Below are 22,221 nucleotides of genomic sequence, written 5' to 3' on the forward strand. Positions count from 1 at the left end.
TTACATCTAGTAATGAATTAGCCCTAAAAGTCTCCTTCTTAAATAGAACAGAGATGTATGTACACAAGCTCTCTATTGATTTTGAGAAATTAGAATAAGTAGTCCTCCGCTATTTTTAAGTGGTAATATACACCATAAAAGTAAAATCTTGGAAAGTAGGAAAATTCACCACCCCAACGTCAATATTAACATTTTTTTCAGTGATATCTGAGAATATGTATAAGCAAGCTGAATAAAAAGCATTATATCCATACCTTCTTTAACCATGCCAACACTGAGACACTTCTGAAATCGACAGTACTGACAACGGTTTCGACGTCTCTTGTCTACAGGGCAGTTTTTATTTGCCAGGCAAACATATTTTGCATTTTTCTGAACCGTTCTCTGAGAAAACACAATACAGAGATAGTCAACTAATAGTTTCTGGAAAGAGGTAGGACCTGACAAGATGTATTTTAATTACAATGTGAAAAGCGACAGTGCAATTCGTATAATTAGATAAATTTAATTTCCTAACACGCTAGCCTGCAGGAAAAACAATTTTATTAGTGTTAGCTGCTGACAATGAAAATCATCTCGGATTGTTCTGAAGCAAGTCTCAGGAGACACCCAAGTCTGAATGATAAAATCATATCTGAAATTACCAGGTCAACATATCATACCTTGGAGGATTAGATTATCTCCACTTTTAATATCCCTTTGGGAACAATTTTCTACTTGTTCCACTCCCCTGATTATTGCTGACCTTATTAAAATAAAATCAAAATTATCTGGGATGTACTTTGTTGGCTATCACTATTATAAGTCAAATATCACAGTAACTGGCTTTGTTCCCCAATAGAGATGAAATCATAAAAAGCAAAATCAGGACTTGACTAGTTAAAGCATATAGGAAATGCCTTTATGCAAAAAAAAAATCACTATCCTTAATCTGCCTATATCATTTATTTTATCTTTAAGATATTAAGATAAAATGTATTAAGAGAATATTTTCTTAAGAGAATACGTATGGTCAACTGGTTATTTCTGAGTTTTGAAAGCAACATCTTAAAATTGGTTACTAAAAGCTGCTATAACAACTGAAAACAAATAAACAAAAAGAGGAAAGAAAGGAGGAAGTATGAGAGCCATAAATTTTCAATAAAAATTCCCATTAACAGGTTATTTCATAAACGACTATTGAGACAGATATCAAAATAGCCATATTGTAAACAACACATCATAAACCTTAGACTTGGATATAAATTGATGTTTTATTCTTCAGAATCACATATAATTTTAAAATGACACATGGAGAAATAATGAAGCATATTTTATGCTCAAGATTTTAAAAAATGATTTTTTTTAAAAAAAATTAAAGATATTTGTGCAAATGGATGTGTATTCACCACTTAGGGTGAAATTATTCAGAAATTGCCTGAATCTATACAACTCCAAATAGAGCAGAAAGTTGGAATTTATTTGGTAAGCCTGGGCTACATTAGAAAGAAAGAAAGAAAGAAAGAAAGAAAGGGAAAGAAAGAAAAAGAAAAGAAAGAAAAAAAGAAAGAAATCCACATAATTTGGGTTGGTGATCTGTTTTGTATCCAAAATTCTAGATTTACTTTTAGTCTTTTACCTTTAGCAATTCTCAACCCCCATGTATTCATTTTCACCTTATCACCTTTTAATTTCATTTTAGGAAATGGTTTCTAAACTGTTTCTATGACTTTAAAAATCTACCAAAGCCAGATTCATTTAGTTTAAAATGCAAAATTCCCAAACACAAACATATCTCTGAGTTTCCAGCATTTAAATTCTCAACAGTCTGTAAGGGTAGGAAACTTATGTTTCCTGAATGAAGCTTTCTTTCATTGGACATGCAGTAATTTCTAAAACTCTGTTTCTTGCCATCATCCTCAAGGCTATATGCCAATTTGAGTGCTGGTGGCATTTTGCTTCAGGTATACATTTTCCCAATAACCTGAAGCTTTCCCCACAGTTGTGTGTGCCTGCACAGTTTAAGGACAGGGAAAGATCGTTATGGTTCAATCACTGAATTCCCATCATTAACTGCACCTCATGTCACATTTTTAAAGAATTCAATTTAATGGTAGAAAGCCACTGGGTAAAACCTGCTCCTGTTCCTTTAATTAACAGATCTGTGGGGTGGTTCTCCCCCATCCTACCCCCACCCTTTCAAGTATAGATTTGTTTTCAAGGCATTGCTGCAGAAAAGGGATGCTGTTGGGGAACACTTAATTGACATTTCTAGACTAGGAATGTATTACCAGTCCTGTATTTTGGTTAACTCTCAATTATTCAGAGGTGATTATATTTGTGGGTTAATCGTACTTCTCTTAATTGTGTTTCTTTCTTTTACCCTTTTTTGGCTGCCTGTTTCATTGCCCTTCAGCATTTCCACTGAAATACTCTGAAAATGAAATCTGCTACGGGAATGCGGTTAACTTGGAAAGAACCCTGGTAAAGCTTGAGCAGTTCAGACAGAAAAAAAAAATGGCTAAACTGAGGGTTCTGCATTTAAAACATCATACTTCTGCATAACTCCTATGTGGCACTAGACATATTGCAAAGTCTCTCCACAAGCATTTTTCTCCTTTATCTGCAGAAGTTAATTAATGGCATGATTCCTAATCCCAGATCAAAAATAACTGATGCTTGCTGGTAGGTATACCAGTCCACATACATGTGCATTTTAGTAAATACTTTGTAGCTTTCATTTAATAATGAACGACTGTTTTATGGCCCTTTAAAGATTATAAAGTGCATTCATAACTGTCTTGTCTAATTTAATACTCATAGCCCTTCTCTGAATTTTATTCATCGGATTGAAAAACGGAAGCCTAGAAAGACAGATCATGTTCAACCTCATAGATTGGTAGGTGACAGATCAAAGGACTCCTGTTTGAGTTTTCTGAGTCCAATTTTAGCACATACCCAGATGTATCCTATTGGTCTCCCAAATACCAGTTACCCAATCAGCACCTAGCTTCCCCTTTCCCTCCACCCTGCCCAGCCCTGGAGTCTAGGGAGTGGTTTTTGTGGGAGAACGTTTGTGGGTTTGCAAATGCCAGAGATAATGGCCAAGGGAGTGGGGAGGGTGGCACAGAATTAAGTGTCTTTAGAATTCTGGAAGTCAATAGCAAAAGTAGAGCAGCAAGAGAACAAGGCCTCTTCCACCTCAACAGTAGAAAGAAAGAGGGCATCCCAGGTGGCTCAGTGGTTTAGCGCCGCCTTCGGCCCAGGGCGTGATCCTGGGGAACCGGGATCGAGTCCCATGTTGGGCTCCCTGCGTGGAGCCTGCTTCTCCCTCTGCCTGTTTCTGTGCCCCCCCCCTCTGTCTCTCATGAATAAATAAATAAAATCTTTTTTTTTTTTTTAAAGAGAAAACAGTAGAAAGAAGGAGCACTGACCTCAAATGTTGAAAGTAACCAGCTGGAACTGCCAAACATGCCACTAAATCACCATTTCTAGAATGCACAAGGCTTCTCTTCCTAGGCTTCACCTTGAGGGATAAGATATTGGGGAGGCTGAAGACCCTCCCACTGTAAAATTCTCCTTTGCGTCTATGATATAAGGAACCGCGTCTACACCTCACTGTGTGTGGCACAGAGTTGGAGCAAACTGGTGAGACCCCAGCTTCTATCTTCTACAGAGCGAGCTGCCTCAAACGGCACCCAGCCAGTTGCTCCTGTCTATTCTGCAGTTGCAGACCTGTGAAGAGGGTCTATACTTCGGGATCATGCAAACATGAGTTGGCATCCTGCCTCCATCGCACTCTGAGTGTGTCTCGGTGTAACTTGAATAACCTCTCTGAGCCTCCACTTCCTCATCTGTGAAACAAGGATAATTAATAGCTACCTTCAATATACTGCTAATAAGAAGAGCTAACGTGTGGCCAGAATTCCATGTCAGATCTGATTCTAGCGTCCCAGCTCTTATACGAGGACTGAATGAGATACAGCTCTCCAGGACGCGGCACACAGACCCCCATCCCCTGCATGGATCCCCTGCATGGACAGGGAAGGAATACACTGGGGCTTCTGCCTTTTTTGGGGGTGGGGTGGGGGTGGGGGTGGGGGGCAGGGATCCTTTCTGAGAATCTGCTCTGTCCAGCAAAATGCTCACAAGGTATAAAGAAAGCCAAGTCAGGAAGTTCACGGCTCCCTGAAGTCCATCCTGGCCTGGTTAACGGGCCCCTGGAGGGTGGATGTGAAGGTGTGTAGGAAGGGCTGCAGGAACGCACAGGAAAACAAGGCTGCTCGTCCTGGAAGGGGCAGGGGTGGGACCCCCTCGGGGGGGGGGGGCTGCTCCCCTGAGCCGGTGGCGGAGGAGGCCGGTGGCACGGGGGCGGGGGGCGCCAGGCGGAGGCGCGCGCTCACCTTGAAGAAGCCCTTGCAGCCCTCGCAGGTGCGCACGCCGTAGTGCTGGCAGGCGGCGTTGTCCCCGCACACGGCGCACGTGCCCTCGCCGGACGACGAGCTCCTGTTGGGCGGCGACGGCAGGCTGGGGCTCTCGCCCAGCAGGCTGGACGCGGTGGGGGAGGCGGTGAGGCCGAGCGGCGGGAAGGCCAGCGCGGCCGCCCTCTTGGGCAGCGGCAGCCCGTACGGGTGGCCCTCGAGCGCGGCGGCCTGGCTGCTGGCGGCGGCGGCGGCGGCGGCTGCGGCGGCGGCCCCCAGCGGCAGGCTGAGCGCGGCGGCGGCCGTCGGGTCGTAGCCCAGGTGGTGGCCGCCGGCCGGGCTGGGCGCGGGCGGGTGCGGCGGCGACGGCTTGAAGTGGAAGAGCGGGAAGCGCGCGCCGGCCACCGCGGGCACCGCGGGCACCGCCTTCATGGGCGGGTCGAGCAGCGGCCCCGGGGCGATGCAGCCCTGCGCCGCGGGCAGCGCGTCGTCCCACAGCGCCCCCGCCTGCGCGGGGAAGCCCGGCGTGCTGGGGGTGGACGGCGGGGACTGCTTGAAGTACATGGAGGTGCTGGGCAGCACGTCGTCCTCCGGGCCGGACGGCGGCGGGATGGACGGCTGCGGCGGCTGCGGCGGCGGCTGCGCCTGCGCTTGCGCTTGCGGCGGCTGCGGCTGCGGCTGCGGCTGCGGCTGCTGGTGGTGGTGATGGTGGTGGTGGTGGTGGTGGTGGTGGTGGTGGTAGTCGTGCGCCCGGCCCTCCTCCATCTTGATCAAGGGCCGCGGCCCCGACGGCTGCATTTGGTACAAGCAGGAGGGCTTGAGGTCGTAGTTGCTCGAGTAGCCCTCCATGAAAGTACTGAAGCTGGGCAGGGACGTGGTCGCGGTGGCCGTGATCTCAGTACCGCCCAGGTCCATGGTCAGCTTGGCGTAGTCGGGGTTCATAATCTCCGTGGTGTATTCCGAGCCGTAGGTCTGCACCGCATAGCTGGAACCTGGAGGCGAAGGGCTATACTGGGCTTGCACGCAGGGCATATCTGCGGGACAGGGAACAGGGTCTCTCAGAGTCAAGTCAGCACTCTCTCCTAGCCGACAGGTAGCACTGGATTCATTGCTCCCTAATCTGGAACATGGGAGAGGAAGTGACATCTTTCCCCTCCTTCTGGTAGCTTAGATTTAAAAGCTTCATACTCATTGTCCTCCCTGGGAGGAAAGCAGAATCCCTGACAGACTGTCAAAGGGGCCACAGATGCCAAAAGCAGGCTTCCTGGGGGCCTCTGCCCACCTTCCTTCCCTTGCCCTTGTTCTTCACCAGATCTGGGGAAATTGGATTCCTTCCTTCCTGAGCCCGGTGATGTTTTGACAGAGCGGTTTTGAGCCCTGTAAACTAATTGGGGATGGTCTCAGCCACAAGCTGGGAGGACAAAAAGATACCAGGGAATGCTCCGTTAGTTTATTTTTTGGGGGAAAGAGGCCACTGGTCCCCCAACTCACACACACTGATTTAGCAATCTATGAGTTAGTTAAAAAAGAAGAAAAGAAAAGAAAAGAAAAGAAAAGAAAAGAAAAGAAAAGAAAAGGATGTCCTACGTGGGACTAACTGGCCAAGGGAGACTGACATTCTAACATTTCATGAGTGCCAACTGAGCCCACCCACACACGTTGTGGTCGCTTTCTCCCACCCCCTCCCCATTTCTCCAAACACAGCTAGCAGCCTACACAAACTGGACCCCTGTTGATGACTTCAGCCAGCTAGGTGGAGGGGTGGGAACACAGGCCCAGGAAATGGACTCGGGGGAGTTTGTGCCATCTGCAAAGAAAAAGATCAGCAGCTGCAACAAAACACCCACCAAACGTGGTCTCTGCCATATACAGTATATATATATATATATATATATATATATATATATATATATATATTCATTCTAATTCTGACTAATCAAATATATCAGTGGCTGTTTTAAGACAACAGTTTACAGCTACTGTAATAGGTGAGTTAGCCTACAAATTTTCTTATGACAGAAGAATTAGTACCTCTACAAAAGAAAGCAGTTCCTTAATAGGTTTAGTTTTTCTTCCAGTTGACTGTATGTTGAGCCCCCGAAAGGGACTAGTATCCAGGATGCTTATTATTGTTCAGAGAGGTTGAGTTGGATGAGAAGGTTTTGAGAATTACTGGATCTGATTTTATCTATTTCCCTTTCTCTATGGCTAACTAGAAATGATAAAATGGGCAGTTGCTAGTGGTTGGTTTTTCTGAACCAAAGGAACAGCAGGTGCTTAACCTCTGTTTGGAGTCTATGGTATAGAAGATGTGACTAATAAAAAAAAAAAAAGTGTGTACTTCACATTTCCTTTGACATCTTTCTCTTACCCACATTTCCAAATCTGATTGAGTCATGCGTGTATGGGATGAAATCTTGACTTGAAAAAAGGTGATGAGGGCCTGTTGGAAGAAGCAGTGATAAGGAAAGGCCAGTTCAAGCCTTCACTTTCCAAGAAGGGCCTTAAAAACACTAGTTTGAAGGTCAAGGATTAGTTATCCTGCTGTCCTGTTGTTGGGGTGAAATGAAAGGCTAATTATTTAAAAGAAAGAACACGGCCCAGCCCAATGTTCCATCTATTCTCCTTCCTCCAGCCCCTCTAGGATTTCTCCATCAGTCTTCTGTCATCTTTCCTTGCCAATCCCTATGTATTACTCTTCCTTGTGTTTCTGAGGTTTCCAGCTAGAATATGAGTTTGCTTGGTACTAAGTTTTATTTAGATGCATATCTTTGGCGACTACACAGTCCAGGCACTTGGTATCTGTTTAAGAAATGCATAAAGAGGTGTTACAAGCCAAACCTGCAATCCTCTCTTTTTGCCCAACTCGAATTTACTCCTTGGTTTTCAGCTTAAATGCTTTTTCTCTTTTCCTCTGAGCTTCAACAATCCAAACTTCTGCATCAAATGATTTAGGTTCTATACAAACATAAATGCCCTGTATTGCCCAAAGCGATCCCGTAACTTTTACATTTATGAACTGGATATAAAAGGAGAGCAAAAATGAAGACATTAAAATGTATAGAAAGATCCTAATCTCTTGGCGTATTACATTTTTTTCTTAGGAAACATATTTCTGAGAAATGCAACGCGTAATTTAATCTGGCCGCTCCACTAGGTAGCAACAGGGTGTGGTATCCAGAGGAGCTTCGTGCAAAGAAGCCACCTGTGCTGTGAAATACGTGGCCAGCAGTCACTGTCCTGGCCCTGCGCAAGTTGAACAGCCTGCCTGCTGGGTGCGTGGCTCCCCCCAACCCCCACCTCTCCCAATCTGGAAGGAATAAGGGGTCGCGCCTTTAGACCTACCTGGAGGATATCTTGCGCGCTGAATGGTGGGGCTGTGGGTCTCTCCAGCGGAGGCTGAGAGGATAGGAGGCGGAGACGTCCGGCGAGGGGAAGCGGTGGCAGTGCTGCCTGGCTCCGCGGAGGGTCCAGGCTCAGGGCTAGGGCTTGCCGGACTGCGCTCTTCCGCAGTAGGCTCTGCGGGCACCGGGAGAGAGGACAGAGCTCAAAGTGAGGCCAGGCTGGTGGTCGTGGTGGCCTGGGCTGGGCGTTATCAGGAGAGGGTGGTTTGGTAGGGGGTCTCTACGAATGCTACGTTGATTACAAAGAATTCAAAGGGTAAGGAAGCAGTTCTTAAGGTGAACGGAGTCCCTGGGCAAGAAGCGACCAGCCGCCTTGGGGGGAGCCACAGAAAGGTTGTCAGGCACCCACTGCGCTCACCACCGTTTTGTGGCACCCAAACCTAGGCTAAAAATACGTGCATCCTGTCATCGTCCAGCAATTGATCTCTCTCTGTCCCCACAATTGGCTCTGAGCTCGCTAAGTCAGGAAAACCAAAGAAGGAGCACCTGAGGAAGAGTTTCGACGGAATTCGAGTGGTCAGTGAGGGCGCATTTTCCAACTCCACTGCCCGTCCCCCCTCCTCCCCAAATACAGAATTTACACGTTGCATAGGAAATGCACCAGGTCCGGAACGAATGTGTGAATGCCCCGAGGAATTAAGAAAGTCTGCGCTTTTCATTCTAAATGCTAATGGAGCTTCGCTTCTATTAGCCGCGAGTTTCGGGGGCCAGGGGTCAAGCAAACAAAAGGGCACAGTAGAAATAGGCCGGCGCTGGAGACAAGGGGACAAGGCAGTTGGAGTTCCAGGCTGGTAGGGTGGGCGGAGGGAGGCCCCTTGCACCCAGCAGGAGGTATCCCTGAGGGTGGGCGACTTCGAGGCTCGGGGCCATCCCGCGGCCCCGAGGGGGCACATTCCGGAGGGCGCCGAGCGCGGCTCCGGGGCGAGCGTCTCTGCGCCCAGGCTCAGCGAAACTTTGTAGCTGGAAGCGCCGCAGCTCGGCGGGCCTCGGGGGAAAGGATCCGCTGCCCCAAACTCTGGCCTACAGCGCCCTCTTTGCCTGGACCCGTTCATATCTTGAGGCTTGGGAACATGAAACCGAAAAAAAAAAAAAAAAAACCAACAACCCAAAAAAACAAAACACAACCCCCAAAAATCTCGGGGGTGCGCGGGCCGAGAGGGGCGTGTAAGTTTCGTCCCCCGCCGCCCCTGCGCCAGGGGCTTGCCCGAAGGAAGAGAGGGAGGGGACATCGGAACCCCCAGGTCCGGTAAGCCTTCGAAAGCCAGGAAACGGGGGATTCCCTTGCCACCCCCAGCCCCTGCCCTGCCCCAGATGATCCTACGGAAATCTTGCGCTCGCTGTAGCGCAAGCACGCGCGGATCTTCCCACGGCTGTAGCAGGAGCTTCCCGTCCGCCCCGAATTTTCAATACAGGTCTCCAGCACCCTCCCACCACCTCCTGCAGTAGGTGCCCTCCCTCCTGCCCTCCCCTGGGTCCTTTCTCCGAGGTTCGGCCTCTGACTCCGCCGGGTGAGGGTTGAGTCTCCTCTAGGAAAGGGCTCCCCTCGAGCGCCGGGTGTTCGCGGGAAAGAGCCACACCACGTTCCCTACAGCCGAGCCAAGAGCCCCACGCCCCCCCCCCCGCCCACTCCCATGGCCGGTTACCTAGGCAAAGCCTCCGCGCCTGGAAACACGTTCCGCCGCTCCCGCTCGCGGCCGCCGGGGCCGGAGCACCGAGCCTTGGGGTTGTAAATTAGGTAGAAATAACCACCTCTGTCAAAGCTCCTTTCTTTCTCGTGGGCAGACGAAAGGAACACCCCCATGTTCCCCTCCCCGTGGTGAAGTGTGTGGAGGAAACCGTGAAACGCACCATTGTGACCGGGGCTCCTCCGCGGAGTTTCCAACCCTGGGGAGCGGGGGCGGAGGTTGGGCGGGGGCCGTAGGAGTGAAGGAGAGACCGACAGAAAGGGAAAGACAGAGATTCTCAGAAAGACCGAGGGAGAGGAGACAAACCGCGGGGGAGAATTTCTGCGAGCGCGCGCGGTCGCGGGGAAGGGAGTGGGTGGGTGCGGGGGGTGGGGGGTGGGGGGTGGGGAGGGAGCCGGCGTGGAGGTGGCTTGGCCCGAGGAGGAGTCTTTGATATTCACGCTAGGAGCACCTCGCACAGGTAAGATAAGCCGGGGGAACTCTGACTTCATTCATTGTGCCCAGTAGCCGCGTTGGGCAGCTTTTTGCTTCCCCAACTCAGTTCTGTAAAATATTTCTCCGTCGTGGGAATAGAAGATTCAGGACGGATTTGCCCTTTACCTCTGTCTCCTGGCACCCTAAGGCTCTGGGATGACAGCCCGACATTTCTGATTACCAAACTCCTTGCAGCTCTTCCCTCTGACGAATCCGAAGGCATTAAATAAAAGGCAATCTCCAGGAACGTCCTTTAGAATCAAGGGACAAACGCTTTCTCTCTTAGTCCTGACCCAAGCTTTCAGCCGGCTCGGGAGGTGCCTTTGGAAGTCATTGCCCGCAGGCTGCGCTCTCATAACCGCTCTCCCCGCAGCACTGAGAACTTTCATTTATTTTTATTAAGAGTAAAACACTCGGAGCAACTTCTCCAAAAGCGCGAGTTCCGTCACTTAAGAGTAAAACATTCCCACACCAAGCCAAGGCCCGAAGGAAAGGAACACGATCCCCACGCGTGGCCGGGCTCGGGAGTCAGCAATTACACCCTATTACCTCTGAAGGGAAAAGTGCACACGGGCAAGTAGGCTACGCCAGGCAGACGTGCCTAGTGGAGCCCCAGGCTCATTTCAATACAATAAAGCCACATTCCTACAATTACGCCCTCTTTCCAGAGATCATCCGAGCGCCTTTGCAAACTCCAACCACCGCTGCCCGGGCCCCTTCCCTCTCCAGCTTCCCCCGAGTCAACCGGCCGGGAGTCACCATTAGGTATATTAACTTGGACCCACCGGAGCCCCTGTTTTCAATCCTAGTTAAAAGGCAGGAAAATTACTGCCGTTCATCAGCGGAGCTGCAACTCCCTGCCGCCGCCGCCGCCGCCGCCGCCGCCGAGAGCATCATTACCATGACAACTAGAGCCGAAATACCCTGAATTACATCGCTGGAGCTGCTACTGAACAAATCCCGGTCCTCCTCTTTGTTAGAGGCTTTTCGCCTCTTCGGGTTGGGGGAGGAATCCCACGAGCTCCAGAGGTCCCCGCGGGCCCGCTAGAGGGGAAAAGTTTCAGATCAGAACCCCCGGGCCGCTCGGGGAGCGAAGCCGGAGCGAGGAGGCGAGGGGAAAAAAAAAAAAAAAAAAACAACCCACACTCAAAGTTGTCAATTCAGGAGCGACGCTTCCCAGCGCGCCAACTTTTTAGCAAGTCCCCCAATTCACTGGGCGAATCTCATACGTACTTGAGTGCTGTGGCGGTTCCGTCTTTAGAGCGAGTTTCTAGAGAGCTGCCCCGAAATCTGCACTGGGGGGGGAGTCACAGCTGCTGTCCCGGAAGGGCCGCCGAGAACTAGCCCAGCGGCTCCCAGAGGCGGTGAGCGTCTGGCAGGGGATGCTGCGATCCCGACTCATGGGAGAGTGCCGGCGAGGGGTTCCGCGGGCGTCCTGGCTGCGGCCACGACCCGGGGGGAGGATGCCGCCGCAGTTCCCACCTCCGAGGCCACCGCCGGCGCTGTCAGCGTTGCAAAGTGAGTCCGGGAGGGGCGTCCGGCTGCCGCGCGGCGCTGCACCGGCAAGGGCGCAGGGCGAGAGGGGTGTGAGCGCGCGGGAGAGAGTGGAGTGTGTGTGCGGAGCTTGTGTGCGCGCGTGTCTGTGTGTGCGAGTGAGGGAGCGGGTGTGAGCCTGTCTGTGTGTGGGGAGCGGAGGAGGAGCAGGAGCTGGAGGGGTGGGGGGCGGGAGGCAGGAGACTCCGCTCTCCCGGCTGCGCGTTCGCTCGCTCTCTCGGCACGTCATTTATGCCACAGGAGCCCTAGCGGCCTCTCCATAGAGTGCCTGGAATGCGAGACGTCAATGTGACGCCATGGGACGCTACGTCACCCTCCTCCTCCCTCCCCTGGCCCAGCCGGTTCCGCGTGTGCGAGGGAGGGTGTGTGTGTGTGTGTGTGTGTGTGCGTGTGTGTGTGCATGTGTGTGCGCGCGCGCGTTCCCGGACCATTCTCCGGGCTGCACAATGGAAACTGCGCCGCGCGGCCAAGCCCGGCAGGGGGGCCCTTGGGAGCGGAGCCGCCAACCCCTCTGCAGCGGCGCTGCTCGCCAGGGCGCGAGTCTGCCGGAGGGTGCAGCGGCCCGCCCGCGGGTCAGGCGGGACCGCCCAGCTGTCAGGCTCGGGTGGAGTAGTGTTGGAGGAGTGCGGCTGGCGCGCCTCCGAGGCTGCCCCGAGGCACCGAGCCAGGGAGAGGGGGTAAGGAAGAGGACAGCTCTTCCGAAAGGGAAGGCTCCGCCAGCCAGCTTCTCCGAGTGACCTGGCAGCCGGTGCAGGAGTCAGGCACCGGCCCGAAGACTCTCCGAGGTGCATGCAGCTGCGCTTTCCCCAAGCAACAGTTCCAAGGCTCGCTGGCCCGCAGCGTCTAGGCTAATCCGTCTCCTCCTCGCATCATTTGCTGAGTGCGTGTTTCGCACAGGGATGCAGATGCCTCCGGGAAGATAAGGTTTTATTTCTTTATGCTAAGGTGTGGATTTCCTAACTGGACCCACAATAAGCCAACTGAGTGCACATCCCTCATCCACGTGCGCGCTGCCGCAGAAACTACTTAATGTGTGTAAAACAAACACACACGTGTTGAACAGCTGACCGGGTCTGACTGTTGCAAATCATTCCCCCCCCCCACCCCGCAGAAATGGAAATCTCAGCTCGCACTTTCACTTTTTCATGGTTGCCCCCCCCTCCAATCTCCCAAATTAAACATTTCGAAATCAATCAACAGGATTTATTAGTCAGTTCCTCGCCATGGGATTTGCTCTCTTCTACTGGGACACATTTGTCATGAAATGGTGTGCTGAAAGCTTGGGCGACTGTGTGAAGGAGAGCACTTTCTTCCTGGAAATGATGAATTTAAGTGTGAATTTCTTGCTGCAAACAGAAACACAAATTTATCAAAGTTAAAGTCTGTCTCTTGGTTCCAAAGTGCAGCTGAGTGAAAAGCAACCTCTCTCAGATATGAATTTTTAAGGGGGATAAAATAGTTGAGTGCAACGTCGCAGACAGGCATGGTCTCCATGCGGTCCGCTTAAATCACATGTGATATTCTATTTCTTTGACACGTCCCAGTGTTTGCGTGTGTGTGTGTGTGTGTGTGTGTGTGTGTGTTTTGCAGTGGGGGGTGGGTGGGTGGGAGAGGATCCTATTGTCGACAGCATGCGGTTCAGAATGGAAGGTTCGAGTTAGCACCAGAAACTTGAAAACAAAACTAATATTATTTCTATATACGACACGGATATATTTCTTCGACTCCCACGTCCACTTCAGGCAGGGCGGTGTGGAGAGAAGACCGTGGGAGGGAGGATGCTGAGAGAGCTGACCCCGCGGAGGGGAGCCGAGCCTGTGCACCGCCGCGGGTTCCAATCCAGTCTCGGAAGGAAGGAGGGCGCTGCTACATTGTATCCATTCAAAGGCTGGTGGTGGCGCGGGGGGGTGGGGGTGGGGGGGTGGAGGGGAGCAGGACCTGGAGCCGCGCGGCGCTGACGCACAGGAGGCGCGTGATTGACGCAGGCGATGTTACTAAATTGGGCGGTTGGCCGGGCCTCGCCGCCGGCGCGCGCCGCAGATAGCGGAGTAGGTTCCCCTCGGTCACCCCCGCCCCTTTCTCCATTCAGTGCCGCGCGGGGCGGAGCGCAGGGGGCGGGGCGCGGCGCGGCGCGGGGGGCGGGGCCGAGTGCGCGCGGGGGGCGGGGCCGAGTGCGCGCGGCCGCGCCGGGATCCGGCCGAACCAAATATAGTGGAGCCCGGGTATTTTTAGCCGGGCCCCGGGCGCGAGCGCGCCGCGTGAGGGGGCGCCCTGACCCCGCCGGGGGTGCGGAGGGGGCGGGGGCGGAGTCGCCATCTTGGACCCGGCTCGACCCCGTCTGGTGGCCGGCGGCGCTGGGCCAGGCTCCGCGCGGGGGGTCGGGGTGAGTGGGTGAGAGCCTCGGGAGCGAGGGGGCGCGGGCCGGGCGCAGAGGGCGAGGCGCGGGCGCGGCGGCGGGGTGCGCGGCCCGCGGGGTGCGCGCGCAGGTGCCGGCCGGCCGCAGCCGCCGCCGCCGCCGCCGCCGCCGCCGCCGCCGCCGCCGCCGCCGCCGCCGCCGCCGCCTGCCAGCTCGCGGGGCAGCCCTGGCGCGCGGCGGCCCGGCCGCCCCGAGTCGCGTGGGGGCGGAGCCGCCCGCGGCCACCGCTTCCTGAGAGCCGGGGATACCCCTCCCGGACGTCACGGAGGAGCCGAGGCGGCGGTGGCGGCCCGGGGCTCATCCTGCACTTGCATCACGGGTGCAGCAGCAGCTGCTCTGCTCCTTTGTGGCTTTTTCCCCTGTTGAGTAACTGCTTTGTTAACTGAAAATACCATGACGGGCCAGTGTGATCACCAGCTCGAGACCTCAAAGAAAGTGAAGCTGTCAGGCAAGGAGAGGGAGACTCCCCTACCCGGCTGCGATGGTATCTGGTGGGTGGGTGGGTGTGTGTGTGTAGAGAAGCACTTGACAGTTTCCACGTATTGCTTCTTGTCTAATTCTTCACCCCTTAGAAGGTTTAAAAATACTTTTTATTTCCATGCTGTAAAAATTTCATGAGCTCTGCACCCCACCCGGTACCTCTTCAGTTTGAAATCTCACGCAGAACTGGAATCACAGTGAGGCAGGAACCCTGAAATTAGGTACAGTTTTTAGGAAACAGGATATCTTTTGATGGATTTATTGAATAAACTCCATTTTCCAAACGTTAGTATGTAAAAAGGTCCCTTGCCCACTCAAGGTAGTTGTGAAGCAGCTACCAAGTGTTTTCCTATGAATTAGGCTCCTCCAGTGACGGTTTTAAACCTTTATCCTTGTTTACACCTTTAAAAAAAAAAAAAGAAAAAAAGAATCCATCCCTGGCCAAATATCTTATATCAGGTATAAGCATTTCTTTATTTGAGTGGGTGAGTCTTGCAGGACGTCTCTATTGGTTGATTCTGTGCTTTTCCCCCACCCCTCGCCCCGTTTGCATCCTTTCCTTCCTGAGTATCAGGTCGCCAATCTTTGTTCCTTGACTGCTGCTGGGCTGAGGGCTGTTGTCTGATTGCCCTGAGCCAATCAGCTGGCTTAGTGCTCCTCTGGGTAGGAAGCTGGACTGCCTGTTGGAGAGGTTCCAGTGGTCACTGATAAGTGGCAACATTTTTGCACTCAGATGGAAAGTCATGGAAGCAGAGACAAGGCTCTCTCTCGCAAACTGGGACACCATCCTCTCCTTAATCCTGGGTCCCTAAACCTGTGCAATTCTTCAAACAAAATGAATCCTTCTCTTCTCTTCTCTTCTCTTCTTTTCTTTTTTTTTTAGTTACCATCGATTGTTCTGTACCTTTTCATAAGTTTGATTTACTGGGAATCACACATTAATATTCTGTAAGGCATATGTAATAGGACTTTCAGCAATCTAAGTTACCTTTCCGATGACTATTTTGTATTAAATGAAACTTAATACTTTATAATGAGAGCTCTTCTTTTGGGAAATCAAACAGAATAAGACGACCTTAATCTATGAAATGTTGAAAGCTTACCTGGTTCGGTCTTTTTTCTAGAAGAGGGGCATTCACGTGTGGCCTAGTTTACACACACAAAGCAAAGAAAGCAGTTAGTTTCTGTTTTCATGATACTTATGGCAGCCAATCTGTTAAAAACTCTATGAAGTAACTATTACAGATTCACTGGATAATAAATAACCTTTCATTTTGTTTCGGTTTCCTAGGTGTAGTCTGCAAGAAAAAAAAAGTGCTCTTTCTCTTGGAAAATAAAATATGAAATTTGAGGGAAGTTTATTGTGTGTGATAGAAAACAATTGCTTTAACAAAATGGGATTTAAAAAATTGCTTTAAATGCTCTTCTGATTAAGCAATAATATATAATGTTGTTGATCTTGCTAATACACAAAGAATGAGGATGAGTCTTACTAATGCAAAGATTGGGCAGGGAAAGGTGAAATAAAAATTCCAAGCCAGAAGTTGTTACCTAAGGTGAAAATAGGAAGGAAAAATGAAAGAATTGTGTAAGTCCAAGTCTCTAGAATCACTGTAGAAGTTCTATGTTATGTATACATGTATGTACATATATAATATAAATATAATGTATAATATAAATATATATTTAAACACATAAATATATGTAAATATTTACATGAAGGTTGGTAACTGCAAGCTGACATTGACTTACAAACTTAAGTGTTCTGGGCTCAGGAACATGGGACTACTGTAGTACTATGTCTAATCTGCCTGCATACCATGTCTTTCCTATCAAGTCTGTCATTGCTCAGAAGTCTTCAGCAGCTGGATATTGTCTTCAAAGTAAAACCCCAAGCTCTCCACATCTTGGCTTCTTTATTTCCACAGAATTTCCCTGTTTTATGGTATCTTTACTGTTCTTCAAACATCTTTTCACCCTCTCACGTTTGTTCATGGTTTTCCTTTGTATGGCATTCCCGTCTTTCCTTTTTCCCTGCTTATTGAATCTTTTCTGTAAAACTGGCTCAAGAAATGAACTCAGATTATGTTTTAGTCTTTTATAGAGTTCTTATTTTTACTGCTTTCCTTTTGTGCTTTTGTGTCCATAGTTTATTCCCCTGTCAAGCTATAAGCTCAGAAACATGCTTCATACCTCTTTGAAATTTCTGTGGCACCTAAGTTTAACATAGATAATATATCTCCAAAAAATATTTCCCCCTTATAAATTTGAATATAATAGAGAGCAACTATAATATAAGTAACAAATTATATGGATTAGGAGATTCTTGGCATGAATAGATATAAATGAGATCATATGTTAGTTGCTTTTTTTTTTTTTAACCTCAACTTTTGACTTGTCCTGATTGAAGATACCTTTTCAAGGTGCCTGCTACAAGCCCAGACAGTTAGTTGCATGATGATAAAAGGAAACTGCAGTTTAGCTTGTACCTGTTATATCTGTGTAGGAAGATTTGCTATGAATTTTTTTTTTCCTGCTAGACTTTGGTTTGATTCCTATTCTACCCTTTCTATTCTTCTGTTTGCCCTTTCTCTTATACTGCTTTTTCTCAGTGATGAACTGGATGTTCTAGGCTAGGAAATGTAATGTCGTCTTTTGGAAAAATTTCTTAAAGTTTAGAAAATTGAGAACTCTTAACATGTGTGTAAAAAAAATCTGTGTATAATGTTAAATATAAAAATTTGTTAATTTCCTACCTCTTCAAAAATATATTTAACTAGATTTGTGTGACATCATATATATGCAGAAGTAAATTAGACAAAGAGATTTTGGAATCATATTTGTTGGAAGTTTTAGAGAGAGACCTGTGTGACTTAGAATATTAATATTTACTTTAAAAGGAAAAAGTAATATAATAGATCAGGGAAGACTTTCTAAGTTATGGAAGATTTTAGAAAGAGTAAAAACTGAGAAAGATTATTTAATAGTATAAGTGCTGATAATATTTTAAAATATCATTGACTTTTTTTTTCTTTTTTGCCTGTTAGTAAACAACAGACTTGCAGTGAGTTTTAAAAGAGTGTTTACTTCTTAGTCATGTTAGCCCCCAGTTGTTGGTAAACTCTGAAAGACCACAGTGTTTTGGGGGAGAAAAGTTACTACTCCTGTGTGATCAATCACTTCGGGATATCATGTATACCTATAAAATAAGATCTTTATTTTAGCTAGAAATGATAGATGAAGTTAATATCTCTTTCCAAATATAACCACATCACCCTTTTTCTTATTACTCAACTCTGAAAAAAAAAAAAAAAAGATTGCCTCACATGTACTTCAGTTGCTTCAGCATATTTTCCAAGAGTTAGATGCTGTATTTCACTGAGCACTAGATTGCTTCTCAGAGGCCTGGGTCTCGCTTTGCTGCCATGAAGCTGTCCAACCCTGGGTAAGTTTATTAAGCTTTTTTTTAGGAGCCTTGATATCATCATCTGTAAAATGACATTGTTGGGTTCACTTTATGACCTTTCAGGATCTTTCAGGTTCTGAAGTTGAATGGATTTTTAGGCCAGTTAAGTATTGTGAATCATGAGTCAGCTCTGCTCCGGTCTCCTGTCGCAACCTGGTTGCTGTTGTCAGTAGGCTCAATAGCCTGTATGTAACATGTGCTTATAGTAGTAATATTAAACTGCTTTGGCCTGCTTGATAATTAATTGTAGCTTTTGAGTAGGATCTTGGTGGCCTGAGAGAGTTAATCTCCTGCTGGTATCACAGCCTTCTACCCATAAAGTAGAAACAAGCAGAAACCTGGATAGCCCAAAAGTCATTTTATATTTAGCTATGGAGTTTGTTTTTGTACATTCATTTGAATATGGATGAGTAACAAATTGACTTCATACAAATTAATAAACTTTCATTGGAATGGATAGTGTTGTTTGTTTCAATTCCTTTCTGATCCTCACTGCATGCTAGGCATAAACCATTTCTTCTTAGATGTAGCAACCAAAGAATAACTGTCCTTTTTGTTTTTTTCCTGAAGAATGACTGGTGATGGTGGAGTTGTAAGTCTTTATATCTCTTTGCAGAGTGTAAATAGGTAGGGTGAAATATTGAGAAAGCTCGTCAAAAGAAAAATACCAAGTAGGTACTAGGTATTAGGTTGAAAAAATATTAGCACATCAAGCAGGAAGAATACAATAAATTCTGTTTGCAAACTTGTTACATACGCAGTTGGATACATCTTTATGGATAAATAAGAGCCAACTTTATAGACTTTGAGAAATACCTGCATTTTAACACTTTGCAGGTTTATGTATTATCTGAGGTTTGAAAGTAAAAACATGGCTTGTCCATTAATTTAGAGCTATTTTTTAAGTGCCTGTTCTACATATTTAGGTATCTGGTTTCCTGCTTAGATCATGTAATTAGTAACTGATTCTGATTTTTTTTTTACCATAATACATTTTCCAGTATTTATTCTGCATGTTTATAGTTCACTACTGGAAAAATTCCTCCCTGACATCTGTTCTGAATTAGTTCCCTTTTCCAGTTATGTTTTCCTGTTTTATCGATTGTAGTGATGAGAATAGAAAGCTACATTTTAAAGATTTATCCTATTGAAGTTTAGTAAATCTGAAACAAACTTCATTATTTCTAATTTCTGAGAATGATTGTCTTATTTTAAATTCACATATTAAGTCACTATTTTCACTCTTTTAAGATAATAGAAAAAGTTGGATAAAAATTGAAATCCATTTACCATATAGTTTCATAGCATTTTAGAACTGTCATTTGACTTTTTAATGACTTTTTCATATTTTTTTAAAGATTTTTTTTTTATTTGAGGGAGAGAAAGAGAGTGCATGAGTGTAGGGGAGGAGCAGAGGGAGAGGGAGAAGCAGACTCCTTGCTGAGCAGGGAGCCTGATGTGGGGCTCTATTCCAGGACCCTGGGATCATGACCTGAGCCAAAGGCAGATGCTTAACTGACTGAGCCACCCAGGCACCCCGACCTTTTCATATTTTAAAAAAAAAACTTCTGAAATTTCATATTTCAGAAGCTTCTGTTATCTCAAAATCTTTTAAAATATTTTTTTTGTTTAAATTATCTCGGACATACTTATTTTGGGGGATGAATTTATTGAACACTTGGAGCAGTTCTTTTTTTTAAATTTTTATTTATTTATGATAGTCACACACACAGAGAGAGAGAGAGAGAGGCAGAGACATAGGCAGAGGGAGAAGCAGACTTGGAGCAGTTCTTGAGCACAGAGTAGGTGCTCTGTAAACATTTGATAAGTGAATGAAAGCAGTTTTCAAGAAGTTACTTTATTCAAAATAGTCTATTTTCTTTATCTTTACCAGCCTGTGGCCTTAACTAAGTTTTCTGAGGGAGTTTTACTCAGAGTTTAGGCAGAAGAGAGCAGCAGAGGAAGCCAGCTACACATCGCTTTGCCACTGCTACTATACTACACTGGCTTACCGTTGCAGTTTCGTCTACAGAGACTTCTAGCTGCCCGTATTGAGTGCTGAGTGCCCTGAGTTACCCCATTCTACTACCTGTGTGTGTGTTTTTTAAATATTATTTGAGAGAGAGAGAGAGAGAGAGAGAGAGAGAGAGGCAGAGACACAGGCAGAGGGAGAAGCAGGCTCCATGCAGGGAGCCAGATGTGGGACTCGATCCCAGGTCTCCGGGATCACACCCTGGACTGAAGGCGGCGCTAAACCGCTAAGCCACCAGGGCTGCCTTACTACCTGTGTTTGAACTAAGAACAAATCAGATATCCTAAGGAATTGTATCACCTTTTGACCTCAACTACCCCTAAGAATTAATCTCTGGCTTACCTATTGTAATGTGCCTCTTTTACTATGATAGTTTCACAAGATTGTGTTCTCTTTTCTTCACTGTCTCAGCCCTGGGCATAAGCAACCTGTTCATCAGTGAGTTCTTTACTTCTATTTGTCAGGTTTTCAGCTGTAACCCTCACTTTGTTTTTCAGTTCTGGATGCTACCTGTTGAAGCCCTTCCCAAGTGCACAGTCACTTGTCTGTCATTTAGCACCCATGGACAGAGGGACCCAAATGCAGAGTAGTTAGTAGATATAACTTGAATTATAGCTACCAAACATTTTTTAATATATTAAGCATTTTAAGTTTTAACTTTTGAAAAGGTAATACATTCATTTGATTCAAGCAACATAATGTTTAGAAATGCAATTTTCCTTCCACCCCATTCTCTACCTATTCAGTTCTCATCCTTCAGGGTTTTTAAATCCATATTTAAGCCACTACAAATATAAATTCTGTTTTTTATATAAATGGAAGCTTATATATGTTATTCTCCCTTTTTCACTTGACAGTGTATCTTGGAGTTCTTTCCATAACAGTGGGGAAATATTCCAGATATATTTCATTTTGAGGGGAGAGGGGCCGACAGAGGAGAGGGAATCTTAAGCAGGCTCCATGCCCACCATGGATCCCAACATGGGGTTTGTTCTCACGACCCTGAGATCATGACCTAAACCAAGATAAAAAGTCAGATACTTAGCCAACTGATCCACCCAGGTACCTCCTAGATATATTTCACTTTAATAATATATTTTGGAAATCTTTTTGACATCATTGTGTGGATAGCATCATTTTTTAAAAAAATGCGTCTCATATTGATGGGCATTTGGGAAGTTTTCAGTATTTTGCTATTAGAAACAATACTGCATAAGTACGTTTGTTACATAGATTATTTCATACTTGTTTACATGTATTTATAGGGTGAATTCTTAAAAGTGCAGTTGCTGACCAAAGAGTATATCTCATTGTAGTTTTATAGGTACTACCAAATTGCCCTCCATAGAGATGGTACAATGTACACGTCCACCAGAAATATATGGGAGTGCCTTGTTATGCATATTATTGCCCACAAAATGTGTTTGCGAACTTTTGTATTTTTTCCCGATCCGATGGGTGAAAAATGTTATTTTGGTGTAGTTTTAATTTCTATTTCTCTGATGAATGAGTTTGAATATCTTTTCATATATTTAGGAGCCATTTGTATATCCTTTCTTTGAAGTGTATATTTAATCCTTTGCCTTTTTTGGATGGGGTGTGTGTAGGGGGTTTGTTTAAAAACCACCTTGTAGGTGATGCGTATAATATTTGACCTTTGTAATATGAATTGCAGCGTGCCCACCCACTTCCCCCATTTGTCATTTGTCTTTCATCTTTGCTTATGGTGTTTTTGCTAAGTAGATTTTTCCTGAAATGTAGTTGAATTTGTTAGTTTTTTTTTTTTTATGACTTCTGGATTTTTGGATCATAGTTAGAAAATCCTGCCCCCTACAAGGTTATGAAAGAATTCTCCCATATTATTTTCTACTGTTTTTGCGGTTTCTATTTTACACTTAAGTTTTTGCTCATTTTTCTTGCTGTATGGTGTGATGGGTGGGTCCAGCTTCGTTTTTCTCCAGATGGCTGGCTACTCTGTTGCCCCAACAGCATTTGTGAATAATCCATCTCAATGTTATACTGCTTCTTACCAAAAGCAATTCTGATTTATCTACCCTTTTTTCATACCTACTTTGCTGCTATTGAATATAAGTGCAGTTCTCTGTTTTTGCTCCTATAGGGCACCTTTTTTAATGGCAATGACGTCTTTCACCTTCCTACCTCCCTGCTTACCTCAACACCACCAGTAGCCTGGCAGCCACTTAATATTTGAATGAATACAGGCTGCTCAGAAAGCTCTCCAGGATTTTCCATTGAACAACAACTGACTAAAAAGAAATCCTAACTATAATCAGGTTCCTTTGAAGACTT

General features: G+C 47.0%; 1 protein-coding gene across 1 annotated transcript in view; it reads right to left on the reverse strand.

Annotated features, from left to right (window-relative positions):
- NR4A3 (nuclear receptor subfamily 4 group A member 3) overlaps nt 1-11,650 on the reverse strand; it is a 40,097-nt gene extending 28,447 nt beyond the window's left edge. The window contains exons 1-4 of the mRNA XM_055302700.1: nt 11,197-11,650; nt 7,746-7,919; nt 4,383-5,434; nt 255-384 (exon numbers count right to left, since the gene is read on the reverse strand). Of these exons, the coding sequence (XP_055158675.1) occupies nt 255-384; nt 4,383-5,432 (1,180 nt within the window). The 5' untranslated portion in view covers nt 5,433-5,434; nt 7,746-7,919; nt 11,197-11,650. The remainder of the gene's footprint in view (nt 1-254; nt 385-4,382; nt 5,435-7,745; nt 7,920-11,196) is intronic.
- Between the last annotated feature and the right edge of the window lie 10,571 nt (nt 11,651-22,221).

Source organism: Nyctereutes procyonoides, unplaced genomic scaffold, assembly GCF_905146905.1.
Source record: "Nyctereutes procyonoides isolate TBG_1078 unplaced genomic scaffold, NYPRO_anot_genome, whole genome shotgun sequence".
Taxonomy (NCBI): domain Eukaryota; kingdom Metazoa; phylum Chordata; class Mammalia; order Carnivora; family Canidae; genus Nyctereutes; species Nyctereutes procyonoides.